This window comes from Diabrotica virgifera, chromosome 8 (genome assembly GCF_917563875.1).
Source record: "Diabrotica virgifera virgifera chromosome 8, PGI_DIABVI_V3a".
NCBI classification, from domain to species: Eukaryota; Metazoa; Arthropoda; class Insecta; order Coleoptera; family Chrysomelidae; genus Diabrotica; species Diabrotica virgifera.
In genome coordinates this window covers 184,633,870-184,647,642 of record NC_065450.1, presented here as the reverse complement: position 1 = coordinate 184,647,642, position 13,773 = coordinate 184,633,870, and the positions used below count along the sequence as shown (strand labels likewise).

General features: G+C 32.5%; 1 protein-coding gene across 1 annotated transcript in view; it reads left to right on the top strand.

Annotated features, from left to right (window-relative positions):
* LOC114332608 (cadherin-99C) overlaps positions 1-13,773 on the top strand; it is a 431,877-nt gene that overhangs the window by 183,224 nt on the left and 234,880 nt on the right. The window contains exon 4 of the mRNA XM_050657985.1: positions 9,852-10,030. Coding sequence (XP_050513942.1) covers positions 9,852-10,030 — 179 coding nt within the window. The remainder of the gene's footprint in view (positions 1-9,851; positions 10,031-13,773) is intronic.

Genomic DNA, 13,773 nt, shown 5'->3' with positions numbered 1-13,773 from the left:
CCGTGATCGATAAAAATATCGTATTACTAATGTGACCAACTACAATTCAGTCGAATTCGGGACAAGGCTGAAAAAAATACCTAAAATCCGCGACTTTTCAATGAAAATCGGGCCATTTTTAATATCATCATTTTATTGCTTATTAAAACATTTTTATGTTGACTACAATATTTTTGATAGGATTACACCACAAAATTGGTTGTAATGATAATTACATTTTTGTTACTTTTTGACGTTTTGACTTCCAATCCGAAAATCGTTCTCAAAAAAGAAAAAATTAGAAAATCAACTGATGTTGGATTTCCATGTTAACATATTATAACCTTAGGACCCTTAGGTTAATATAAAAATGTATTTATCATTATAACCAATTGTGGCTTAATCCCATCAAAAATATAATTTTCAAACATGCCACAAGAAAACAGCTTCAAAACAATTTTATGTTGATTACTTCTTACTCTTATATTTGTCAAACGATTAAATTTGCTTAAAAATGCATATTAGTGGTATTAGATTAGTATTACACTCTAGAAATTGACGACTGTTGTTCGTCCCACCAATTCAATTTGATGGAATTTCTTAGAAGAGTAACATATTCAAAATTTTAAAATAGAATTTTACCAAAACGTTGAAAATTTGGATGTCCCGGAAGCCTTGTCCGGGACGTCAGGACATGACTTCGTAATTCGGGCCATGTCCCGGATTTTTCGGACTAGTTGGTCACTCTACGTATTACCCACAAATTCAACTTGTAGGCATATTACATTTTTGTTTATTACATCATTTTTGTTTATTAAAAATTAAAAACGAAATATGCAAATAGTGTTATTTTTTATGACCGATCAGTAGCGGAGGTATTATGAATTATGACCTGCAGTAATTGTAAATGATTGTGATCCGAGCAGTAAATTGAGGAATATGAGTTATGACCGAGCAGTAGGGGAGAGATCATTTTAAATATGTAGGTATTGTGTGCAGAAATAAAATACTCAATGTAAGATATCTTTTTATGCACCCGCTTATTATCAAATTCGATGTTTTCGAAAATCATACCGCTACGACTACTAGTAGTGGAGTCACTGAAGGTTTTCACCTCCGATCTCGTTGAACCTTCATCGATTTTCATGAAAATTGGTAAGTAGTTAGAAGATACTTCAAGGAACAAAGGTGACATGATGTTAACTTGCGCTTTTACCCTGGGGGTGGTTGCCACCCCCTTCTCGGGGGTGAAATTTTTTTATTAAAAATAATACCAAAAATCGATAGAGGGGCAACTTCTAAGCAAAATTTGTTATATAAAGTTATTAACATAAATCAATACTTTTTGAGTTATTAAATATCAAAGATTTTATTTTTTCTTAAAAAAAATGCATGTTTTAAAGCTGTTTTTCACGTATTACTCAAAAACTATAAGCTTTTGTAAAAAAGCTATTATTACCAAAATTAAAGATAATAAAAAATTTAATACACTCCCTACTTAAAGAACTAAACTAATGTTATTTTAAAGTGAGTTATGGGTAATTGAATGTATATTTTTTTCGACGATTACTCAAATCTAAGTATTCAAGCTTACATAACGGGAAAACGATGCACTTTATAGAATATACTTGTTAAGCACTTGTCAAAGTACTTCGGAATACCTATCAAATGAGCTTCAGTAGAAGTTAATGTCATCAAAATTAAGCAAGTTATGATGAAAATAAGAGAACCCTTTAGAACTTTTTTTAGGAAAAAGTTAAAAACTAAACATACGCCTTTTCCGCAAAAATTAAAATTTGTAGTAATCCTCACAAGAATATCTTTATGTTATCATAATTAATTATTTCAACAAATTTGACTGGTTTAGAATGCATATTTTTGAAAAAAAGGTATAATTTAAAAAAATCAGAATTTTTAGAATTATCGTACTTTTCATTTTCTTTTGATAATAATTCCAAAAATACTCAATATACGTAAAAAATGATAAATAACTAAATTTTAGTTTTTTCTGTAACAAATACTTTACCCATTTTACTATTTTTAAAACCTTTTATTTTTAAAAAAGTAAGAGGTATAAATGACTATTTTGACATTTTTTAATAGCTCTTGGAATAAAATTTTAACCAGTTATTAGATGAACTTGCTACTTAAAAATTTAACGGAGTTATTTACAAAAAAAAACAATAACATTTTTTAGAAAATTTTTTAAAAGATACATTTTGAAACATTTTTTGTGCATAAACTTTAATGCTATCAACTTGTTCGAGCACTTATTTGATAGATATTTCAATGAGCTTTGACAAATGTTTAATAAGTTTATGTTATAAAATGCATCATTTTCCCGGTATTTAAGCTTGAATACTTAGATTTGGGTACTCGACGAAAGAAATATACATTCAATTACCTATAACTCATTTTCAGTTAACATTGAAAGGTTTTTCTAGTAAGGAATTTATTTGATTTTTATTAGCCTCAATTTTGACAATAATAACTTTTTTGTAAAAACTTATAGTTTTTGAGTTATTTATGAAAAATCGGTTAAAAACATGCATTTTTCTCACGAAAAATTAAAATCTTTGATCTTTAATAACTCAAAAAGTTTTGATTTATTTTAATAACTTTATATAACAAATTTTGCTTATAATTTGTCGCTCTATCGAATTGTGGGGCTATTTTTTATAAAATAGTTTGCACCCCCGAGGAGGGGTGGCATCCACCCCCAGGGTAAAAGCGCAAGTTGGCACCATGTCACCTTTGTTCCTTGAGATATCCTCTAACCACTCACCAATTTTCGTGCAAATCGATGGAGGTTCAACGAAATCGGAGGTAATAGCTCATATTCACCTTCAGTGACTGCACTAAAGGGACGTGTAAGATATTCTTAAAACGTTACTAGTTACAAGTACGGAAATACCGATTTTAAGTTGCCTACTCACTTCAGTACAAGGATCAGATATATCAGTATTTTGTAATCAGTATTTGTACTCAGTACCACTTAGAACCGGGATCAAAACTAACCGTTACATGTCCGCACTGATCTTGCCCGTCTCTATTCGCCACGTCGATGGCCAACGGTCGGGTTGGCTTGTGTTCAGTATGCGCTGCGCTAGAAAAATAAATGCACGGGTCACCCGTCCCGCCGGCAGGGTCGCCCAGAGCCAGGCCGGGCCCCGGGGATGAGACCCGGCCGCCCCCCCCCCAAACCCAGTTGAACGAAAATTCCCAAAAATCTGATAACTCATAAACTCGGATATGTAATAGTGAAGTGAACACTCATGCTATTGACACAGGAAGGAAGAAAATTAAAACAGTTTTAACAATTAAACTTTGTTTTTAATTATTTACAATAGAACTGTTAGTTACAACATAACTTTTCTAGTGCTGTGAACGTCGGCCTACGATTACGATTTCTCTCAGTGCTGTGAACCTCAGGTTGGCCACCAAAACATCAATTACTGTGTAAAAAACTTCTGTTTTGAAGCGTTCTTCCGGGGATAAATTTAACATTACATCTTCTGTAGCTGTTTCATCGTGAAAAGTCTTCCTCTTTCTCGCACGGGAAGTGGAGAGTTCCGGTTCGATACCATAAGCATTTGCAACATGTTTGCATTCAGAAAATATCTTGTCCCAGTTATTTCTTAAGGCACTTAAATCATCAATTAGGCTCTCTATATTACTACTCTCAACATCCAAAAAAAAAATAATAATTTCATAATTAAAACCGCTAGCAAATTCAATCTGTTGTAAAATATTTTAATAAAAGGAATTTTTTTAAATTTGCTAACGGCCGGACCCGGGCCCCCTTGGGCCCCGGGGATTTTTGCCCCCCCCCTGCCCCCCCCTCTGGTCGGGCCTGCCCGCCGGCGCAGGTTGTGTCTCGCTTAGGTTCAATTTGCGCCGGGCCTAAGAGTCGAGGCAATTCAGGACGGGCAGGAGATTGGTTTTCTATGCACAAGGATACTTATCCTAGGCGGAGAATTTAGCCATCGCCAACCTTTATGTATACAAAAAAAAGTCTAAACAATTCAAAAAGGAAGCATTTATATAATATCCATTCACGGTGTTTCTATCGACTGAAGAATGAAACCTATTCTTTACAGTCTGGGCCTTATTAAATTTGTTAGACTTCAAACATTTTCTTAACTGTTATGTATTTTCCATTCTCGTATATGGAGTAGAGGTATGGACCGTTACAGAAGCAAGCAGTAAGGAAATAATAGCATTCACAATGTGGTGTTGCCGAAGGATGATAAACCACGTTTAAAATCATTGTAGATTAGGGTTACCAAACGTCCCGTAAAAACGGGACTGTCTCGTTTTTTAACGATTTGTCCCGGGGTCCTAAAAAAGTCTCTCGGGACGCCTAAATGTCCCGTATTTGCGTTGGGTTGATTTTTTTGTATCTGAGTATATTTTCTTTCTTTAATTTCTCTTCAATTTCGGCATTTATTTTCATTCTTATTTCTCCCTCTTTTGTTACATTGTGGCCCAGTATAGTTCTCATTATTTTTCTTTTAAATTTCAGAAGGCTATCTTCCTCTTTCTTGTTAATCGTCGATGTTTCCATCCCATATGTAACCACAGGCCTTATTAAGGTCTTATAATGGTTCATATTATACTTAGCAAATACTTACTTAGTCTTGCTTCTCAGCAGATTTCTAGTCACTCCATATGTTTTTTGCCTTTCAGAATTCTTTCCTCTGTTCTCTCTTATGTTTAGTATGTTTGCTAGAATAGTACAGTCACTGAAGGTTTTCACCTACGATTTCGTTGAACCTCCATCGATTTTCATGAAAATTGGTGAGTAATTAGAGGATACCTCAAGGAATAAAGGTGACATGATGCCAGCACTTCTCGGGGGTGAAAATTATTTTATTAAAAATAATACCATAAGTCGATACAGGGTCAAATTATAAGCAAAATTTGTTATATAAAGTTATTAAAATAAATCAACACTTTTTGATTTATTAAAGACCAAAGATTTTATTTTTTCGTAAAAAAATGCATGTTTTAAATAGGTTTTTCACGTATAAATCAAAAACTATAAGCTTTTAGAAAAAACTTATTATTACTGAAATTGAAGCTAAGAAAAAGTTAAATACACTCCTCACATAAAGAACTAAACTAATGTTAGTTCAAAGTGAGTTATTGGCAATTGAATGTGTATTTTTTTCGACGAGTACTTAAATCTAAGTATTCAAGCTTAAATAACGGGAAAACGATGCAATGTATAAAATATTCGTGCAAAATATTTGTCAAAGTACTTCGAAATACCTATCAAATGAGCTTCAGAACAAGGTAATACCGTCAAAATTAAGCAAGTTATAATGAAAATAAAATAATCGTTTCGAATTTTTTAGGAAAAAATGAAAAATTAAACATACGCCATTTCCACAAAAATATAAACTTCTAGTAATCCTTACAAGAACCTCTTTATATTAGTATAAGTAATGTTTTCGATAATTTTGACCGGTTTAGAATGCATATTTTTGAAAAAAAGATATACTTTAAAAAAATTATAATTTTTAAAATTATTGTAATTCTCATATTCTTTTGATAATAACTCCAAAAATACTCAATATACGTCAAAAATTATATTTAACCAACTTTTAGTTTTTTCTATGCCAAATATGTTACCTCTTTTACTATTTCTATAGGGTAAAAAATAACCGAGATAGAAACGTTAAAATCTTAAATTTTGCTGTGGGAACAATGCAACCGGGGTCCTTTAACCTTTAATTTTTAAAAAAGTAAGGGGTTTAAAAGATTAGTTTCAACGTGCTTAAATAGCACTTGGAATTAACTTTCAAACAGTTTTTAGACGAACCTGATATCGTAAACACGAACGGAGTTATTAAAAAAAACAATAACATTTTTTGAAAAAAATTTTAAAAGATAAATTTTGAAAAAATTGTGGAGCATAAATTTTAACGCTATCAACATGTTCGGGGGCTCATTTAATAGACATATTTAAGTACTTTGACAAATGTTTAATAAGTTTATGTTATAAAATGCATCAATTTCCCGTTATTTCAGCTTGAATACTTAGAGTTTTTTACTCGCCGAAAAAATATACATTCAATTACCTATAACTCACTTTTAGTTAACATTAAAAGGTTTCTCTAGTAACGGGTTTATTTAATTTTTTATTAGCTTCAATTTTTATTATAATAAGTGTATTGTAAAAACTTACACTTTTTGAGTTATTGATGAAAAATTGGTTAAAAACATGCATTTTTCTCAAGAAAACTTAAAATCTTTGATCTTAAATAACTCAAAAAGTTTTGATTTATTTTAATAACTTTATATAACAAATTTTGCTTGAAATTTGTCCCTCTATCGAATTATGGGGTTATTTTTAATAAAATAATTTTCACCCCCGAGAAGGGGTGGCATCCACCCCCAGGGTAAAAGCGCAAGTTGGCACCATGTCACCTTTGTTCCTTGAGATATCATCTAACCACTCACCAGTTTTCATGCAAATCGATGGAGGTTCAACGAAATCGGAAGTAATAGCTCATATCCACCTTCAGTGACTCCATTAGAATGTTATGTGTGTTGTTTAATAAAGTTATTGTTCTGTAATTCTCGCACTCCTCCCGATCTCCTTTTTTATACCTGCGTTCCAATCGGGTGGTAGTCTGTTTTGTTCATATTTGTTGAATTAGCTGGTTTATTTCTTTATGTAATTCTCATCCTCCGTATTTTATTCCACGGTTATTTCATCTTCTCCTGCTGCTATTCCGTTTTCTAGATTTTTAATATTTGTTTTTCTTCTATTTTCGCAGTGTTTCCTTCATAGTGACTAGCGTTTTTTAGTCTTCTTGTTTTAATGCTGGGCGCATTTTTTGTTGCTCTGACTTTTTTTGTAAAATTGTTTTATTTGATGGTTTTCTCTGTCTTTTTCAATATCCTCCAGCGAATCCAGTCATTTTTCTTCTTTTTATAAGTGGAGTTGGCTTGGTTTCTCGCTATTTTGTATTCTTCCCTATTTTGTTCTGACGGGTTGTTGATCCATTTCATTCTAATGGAGTTTTTTAGTTTGATCTCAGTTTCGCAGTCTTGATCGTACTTAAATTACACATTCAAAGGTAAATTGAAAAGGATTTATAGGTCCCAAATTAGCAAAAGACCATGTTTCAATCACCCTTACCTGTTTGGGTATCGCTCCAAACCCTCCTTGGCTGTAGCGCACCCAGGGGGGTTTTGGGATTAAACCCCCTGTCTCCCAGAGCATATAAAATATATAAAGAATAGTAGAAAAATGTAACTTGTCTTTCACGAACGATACAAAAAAATTTCGACGCCCAAGCCAACCCCCCCCCCAGAATAAAATTCTAAGTGCGCTACTGCTCCTTGAATATGTCCCGTTTTTTCAAGTTTATGATTTGGTTACCCTATTGTAGACAACGTATATGGACTAGAATTATCCCAAAAGTCCAATTAGGATATGACACGGGAAAAAGAAGAAGGCTAAGCAGAAAACGACCATCTGAGTAAAAGAAACAAGAATAATCCAACTACAAATACGGAGCAATATCAGTATTCAATATCTCCCTCGAATAGCATATTTACTTTCTCCTGTACCTTGAGCAGATTGAAAATTTTTCATCATCAGTAGTAATTGCACAAGAGCTCTAAAATTATTGAATTTTTCCCGAGTGACACTTTGACAGTTTTAATTTCACGAGCCGAAGGCGAGTAAAATTATGTCAGTGTCACGAGGGCAACAATTCTATATTAATTTTAGAGATCGAGTGCAATTTGTTGAGATTATTTCATGAATAAAACTGTTCAAAACCAAAATTTTATTGTAATTTATTTATGTACCTAAGTACAAATTAGTACAATTAAACACACAGTTGTTAAAAATATTTGACGGTTGAAAGTCATCACTTTTATAATTTTTAAAACATTAATTGTCATTAATGCCACTGAATGTATTTTTCCATAGCAACGAAGGGCATCTGACGTAATATACTTGACGACGGGAAATTATCAAAAATTATCAGTTTAATTTTGATTTCTGTAGCTTTCTGTTGGTCAGAATCTCCTATGAATTAAATAATCAGTAGTAATTGCAAAAGAGCTATAAAATTATTGAATTTTTCCCGAGTGACACTTTGACAGTTTTAATTTCACGAGCCAAAGGCGAGTGAAATTATGTCAAAGTGTCAGGAGGGCAAAAATTTTATATTAATTTTAGAGATCGAGTGCAATTTGTGCGATTATTTCATGAATAAAACTGTTCAAAACCAAAATTTTATTGTAATTTATTTATGTGAGTACAAATTAGTACAATTAAACACACAGTTGTTATAAATATTTGACGGTTGAAAGTCATCACTTTTATAATTTTTAAATCATTAATTGTCATTAATGTCACTGAATGTATTTTTTCATAGCAACGAAGGGCTTCTGACGTAATATACTTGACGACGGTAAATTATCAAAAATTATCAGTTTAATTTTGATTTATCTAGCTTTCTATTGGTCAGAATCTCCTATGAATGAAATAATCAGTAGTAATTGCACAAGAGCTCTAAAATTATTAAATTTTTCCCGAGTGACACTTTGACTGTTTTAATTTCACGAGCCGAAGGCGAGTGAAATTATGTCAAAGTGTCAGGAGGACAAAAGTTCTATATTAATTTTAGAGATCGAGTGCAATTTGTGCGATTATTTCATGAATAAAACTGTTCAAAATCAAAATTTTATTGTAATTTATTTATGTAAGTACAAATTAGTACAATTAAACACACAGTGGTTATAAATATTTGACGGTTGAAAGTCATTACAGTCGAACCCGCTTATTAGAATAGCCTTCGTGCCAAGCAAAAATATTCTTATAAGCGGGATATTCTAATAACCGATCATTGGTGGCTAGCTGAAATAAGTATACCGAATATACGTTATAATAGTACATGCTATGTCATTATGTATATGGATATGGTTTTAGGTCTTTTTATGTCAATAAAAATTTATAATCTATTTACAAAAATAATTACGAAACGATTAGACAATAAATTGGAATTGGGTTTTAGAAAAGACTTCCGAACAAACGATCAACTATTGGTAATAAATAATCTTATAGAAAAATGCTGTTTCTAAAAACAGCCAAGTGTGTGGCAATGTACCTAAAGAAATTTGTAGACAAATGAAATTATTTTATGACCTTGTCGGCATACGATTGAATTTTCTGTGGGAAAGAAGCGTTTACTCATAACACAGTAATAAAGTGTTAATTAGGTACCTGACAAACCGTAATATGTAATATACAAAACAGCAGGCTTTCGAAGCTCTTACCGACAAACCATTATATCAGGCAAATTTAAAATTTTTAGGAAATTGTACGTAAAAATTTATTTGTTGACCTGAAAAAATTATTCTAAAAAACGGTATTAGGTTACTAAACCATATTCCAATAAACGGATAAATTTATTAAAGGGTAAATGGAAACGTTTCGGGACCTCGAATTTATATTCCATAAAACGGGATATTCCTATAACCGGTACTCTAATAAGCGGGTTCGACTGTACTTTTATAATTTTTAAAACATTAATTGTCATTAATGTCACTGAATGTACAAATTTGTAAGTACATATTAGTACAATTAAACACACAGTTGTTATAAATATTTGGCGGTTGAAAGTCATCACTTTTATAATTTTAAAACATTAATTGTCATTAATGTCATTGAATGTATTTTTTCATAGCAACGAAGGGCATCTGACGTAATATACTTGACGACGGGAAATTATCAAAAATTATCAGTTTAATTTTGATTTCTGTAGCTTTCTATTGGTCAGAATCTCCTATGAATGAAATAATTAATAAAACATATTTTTAAATAACCTTATTGTTTGTTACAGCTGTTAGTCAAGAGACCGTTCCTGCAGAGTTACCAATAACAGGAGAACCAAATGTAGATATATTCCTGGATTTGTCTTTTCCAAAAGGAATTCCGATGTTTTTCCTTAACGGAAAGAAACTGCAATTACTATCTCCTTTAGACAGAGATGAGAATAATCTTTCACATATTGTGTTCCAGGTAAGTTTACGTTCTATTGTTTACGTTTTTATACATATACACTAAGCATCAAAATTAACGCACCACCTTAAAAATGGGACATTTTTGATGTCTCGTATTTCCTAAACCTATTGTCCGATTTGAGCGATTTTTTTAGTATGTTATAGCTTTATTCTTCAAGAATATCGATGTAATAATAATATTATTGTTAAAGAGGTAAGTGTCATTGTATACCGGGTGTAACAATGATAGTGTGTTTTTTCCTCAAAGTTTGGAACACCCTGTGAAATATTCTAGCATATATAAAATATTGAAATTAAAACTCAACTATAACCTTAGGTTTTCTTAATATTTTGCTTTTTGATTTATTCGCTTATGTTGGATAATAAAAAAGTTAGGTACTTTAACAACTAACAGTGTTATTCATCAATACAGGGTGTTTCTAAATAAGTGCGACAAACTTTAAGGGGTAATTCTGCAAGAAAAAATAATGACCGTTTGGTTTATAAACATATGTCCCCAAATGCTTTGTTTCCGAGATACGAGATGTTGATTTTTTCTTACAAACTGACGATTTATTTATTGCTCTAAAACTGGTTGAGATATGCAAACGAAATTTGGTAGGTTTTAAGAGGTAGTTATTGCGCATTTTTTTGACATACAATTAAGAATTTTATATTTACCATTGGCGTGCATACGGGTATAAACATTTTATATACATTCCGTATGCACGCCAATGGTGAATATAAAATTCTTAATTGTATTTCACAAAATGCGTAATCACTACCTCTTAAATCCTACCAAATTTCATTTGCATATCTCAACTGGTTTTAGAACAATAAATAATTCGTCAGTTTGTAAAAAAAAATTCAACATCCCGTATCTCGGAAATGAAGCATTTGTGGAAGCATATGTTTATAAAGCAAACTGTCATTGTTTTTTCTTGCAGAATTAACCCTTAAAGTTTGTCGCACTTATTTAGAAACACCCTGTAATAATGGAAACATGGCTAGTTGTCAAAGTACCTAACTTTTTTCTTATCCCACATAAGTGAATATACTAAAAAGCAAAATGTTAAGAAAGGCTAAGGCTACAGTTGAGTAATAATTTCAATATTTTATGTACGCTAGAATATTCCACAGGGTGTTCCAAACTTTGAGGAAAAAACACACTATCATTGTTACACCCGGTATACAATGACACTTACCTATTTAGCAATAATATTAATACGTCGATATTCTTGAAGAATAAAGCTATAATCTACTAAAAAATCAGTAAAATCAGACAACAGGTTTAGGAAATACGAGACATCAAAAATGCCCCATTTTTAAGGTGGTGCGTTAATTTTGATGCTTAGTGTATACTATTTGTCTTTCTAGTACCTACATACGTTACAAATTATAATATATTGTACATGTACACCATACTCTAAAATATATGACTTAAAAGTGACGTTTTTAAAGGACCAAAACTTTAACTAAAAGTTAACTCTCATTGGAACTTTACCGCGTTGAGCAGATGGGACGTGAGTTGTAAATTTTAGAATTCCCTTATCTTCCTTAGTCTCAGCATCCGTATGGCTTGCAAATTGTAGAAGCCTCGGAGGTGTAACCAGAGAAGGTTCCCATTGTTTTCATTCTGGTGGGATGTAGAATAGCATTATGTTGTTTTATATGCCATTAGAGTGAAAACTTAGTCTTTTTGGTCGCTAGATGCCGCTAGGGCATCTATGCCATTTCGTTCGTTGCAATCCGGGACTGCACGCTGGGGTTTGTTTTGGTTGGATCAGGGAGAGCAGCATATGTGCCTCCTGATTAGAGACTGATACGTTTCGAAACCGGTAGGGGTGCTTGCAGCACTCTCTGATGGACTAGAACGAAATTGAAAATGGTTATTCATTTTTGTTTAACTAAAAGATGTCAAATAAGAAAGGTCTAACTTATAGCAAACCATACTTGGAGATTGAATTATTGAATAGTCATACTATTGGGTCTATACTTCAGGAGTCCATCGTTGAAACCAATTCGCATTTGACGACATCAGAACTAATGGTCATTGAGAAGACTAACATAATTATACTTATACCATCTAGAGAACAAAAAGTCCTAAACATTGATTGGGCCTTAATATTGTTCACTGATGAATTTCAAACTGTCCATGGTGTTGGATCAGGAGTCGTTGGGCAAACATGTAATTAAAACAAATCTTAAAGCCTAGGTCAATATAAAACTGTGTTATTGTTATAAATGAATAACTAACATTTATACAGATAGCCAAACGGTTATTCTGGCTGTAAAGAACCCATGTACCAAATCAAAACTGGTGAGAAATTATAAACATTTCCTCAACAACCTGCCAAAAGACAATAAAGTTTATTTAATATGGGTGCCGGGCCATGAAAAGGTGCAGGCCCGGCCCCAGGGGTGGGCGAACTGGGCGGCTGCCCAGGGCGACAAATTTAGGGGCGGCAAATTTTTGAAAAGCCAATTTTTGAATTTGAAGAAATAATAAATTATGTTTTTAATATTATACATTCAACATTATAAACAAGAGCGGCAAAAATGCCTCTGTAAAAACGAGAATTAAAAAAGTGAAACAATAATAATTGTTCATTCGACATCACCGCCTTCTTCTTCATCGTATAAGAATAGTGGGGTCAAAACTACTCGCTAAGCCAGATCACGCTAAGTCTCCAGCTCTTCTACAGTCACAGCGACAGTGGGTAGAACTAGCAATTTTATTAGACTAGAATTGGGCAAATCCATAGACAAAGAAACACAAAAAGTTCTAATACGTAATAGAACGACTTGTATCAATAATAAAGTTCTTAGCACAACAGTCTTCCATTGAGGGGCGATTCTGATAAACTTTTTAATCACAACCATGGTAATTTTTAAAGCTTGTTGTTGAGCTCTTTGGAAAATTTGATTCTGTTTTACAAAAGCACATTAGGAGAACAACGAATGGTAGTAACAAGCAGCATCACTACTTGGGGAAACGTATCCAAAACGTAATTATTCAGCTTCTCCATGAACAAATCAAAAATAAAATTTTAAACTTTTTGAACTCAGCAAAGTATTACACGATGGACAGATGATATCAGGCGGATTAGTAAAAACTGACAACAATTAGAACAAAACAGTGTAGTGTGGAAACAATTGGGGGAGACCTATGTCCAGCAGTGGACGTGAATTGGTTGGATGATGATGATGAAAGTATTATAGCATAATTTTAGATTATACACCTAATATTACTGGAGTGAAAAAGATAACTACTGTTATACGTTTTGTAGATTTAGATTTGTTCACAAAGTGTTAAAATTAAAGCACATTTTCTTGGATTTGTGCCTGTTCTGAAAACCACTGGCTTGGGACTTACAGAACTTATTTTGAAAAAACTGAATGAACTGTGAATACCTTTAGAAGATATGAAAGGACAATGGTATGATGTATGATAATGGGGCATACATGAAAGGGAAGAACTTGGGAGTTGAAAACAGAATTTTGAAAATGAATCCTAGAGCAATTTTTGTCCCATGTTCTAGCCAATACTAGCCATTCACTCAACTTAGTCATAAATGATGTTGCTAAAGCCTCACAGTTTGCAGTTTATCTTTCTTCTTTACTGACAAAAATTTACAACTTTTCATCAGCATCTATTCATCGTGGGGCTATACTGAAAAATCATATTTCTAACCTTTGTTCGAAACTAGATGGGAAAGTAGAATTGATGCAATTACTCCCATTAGATACAAAATTGAAGAA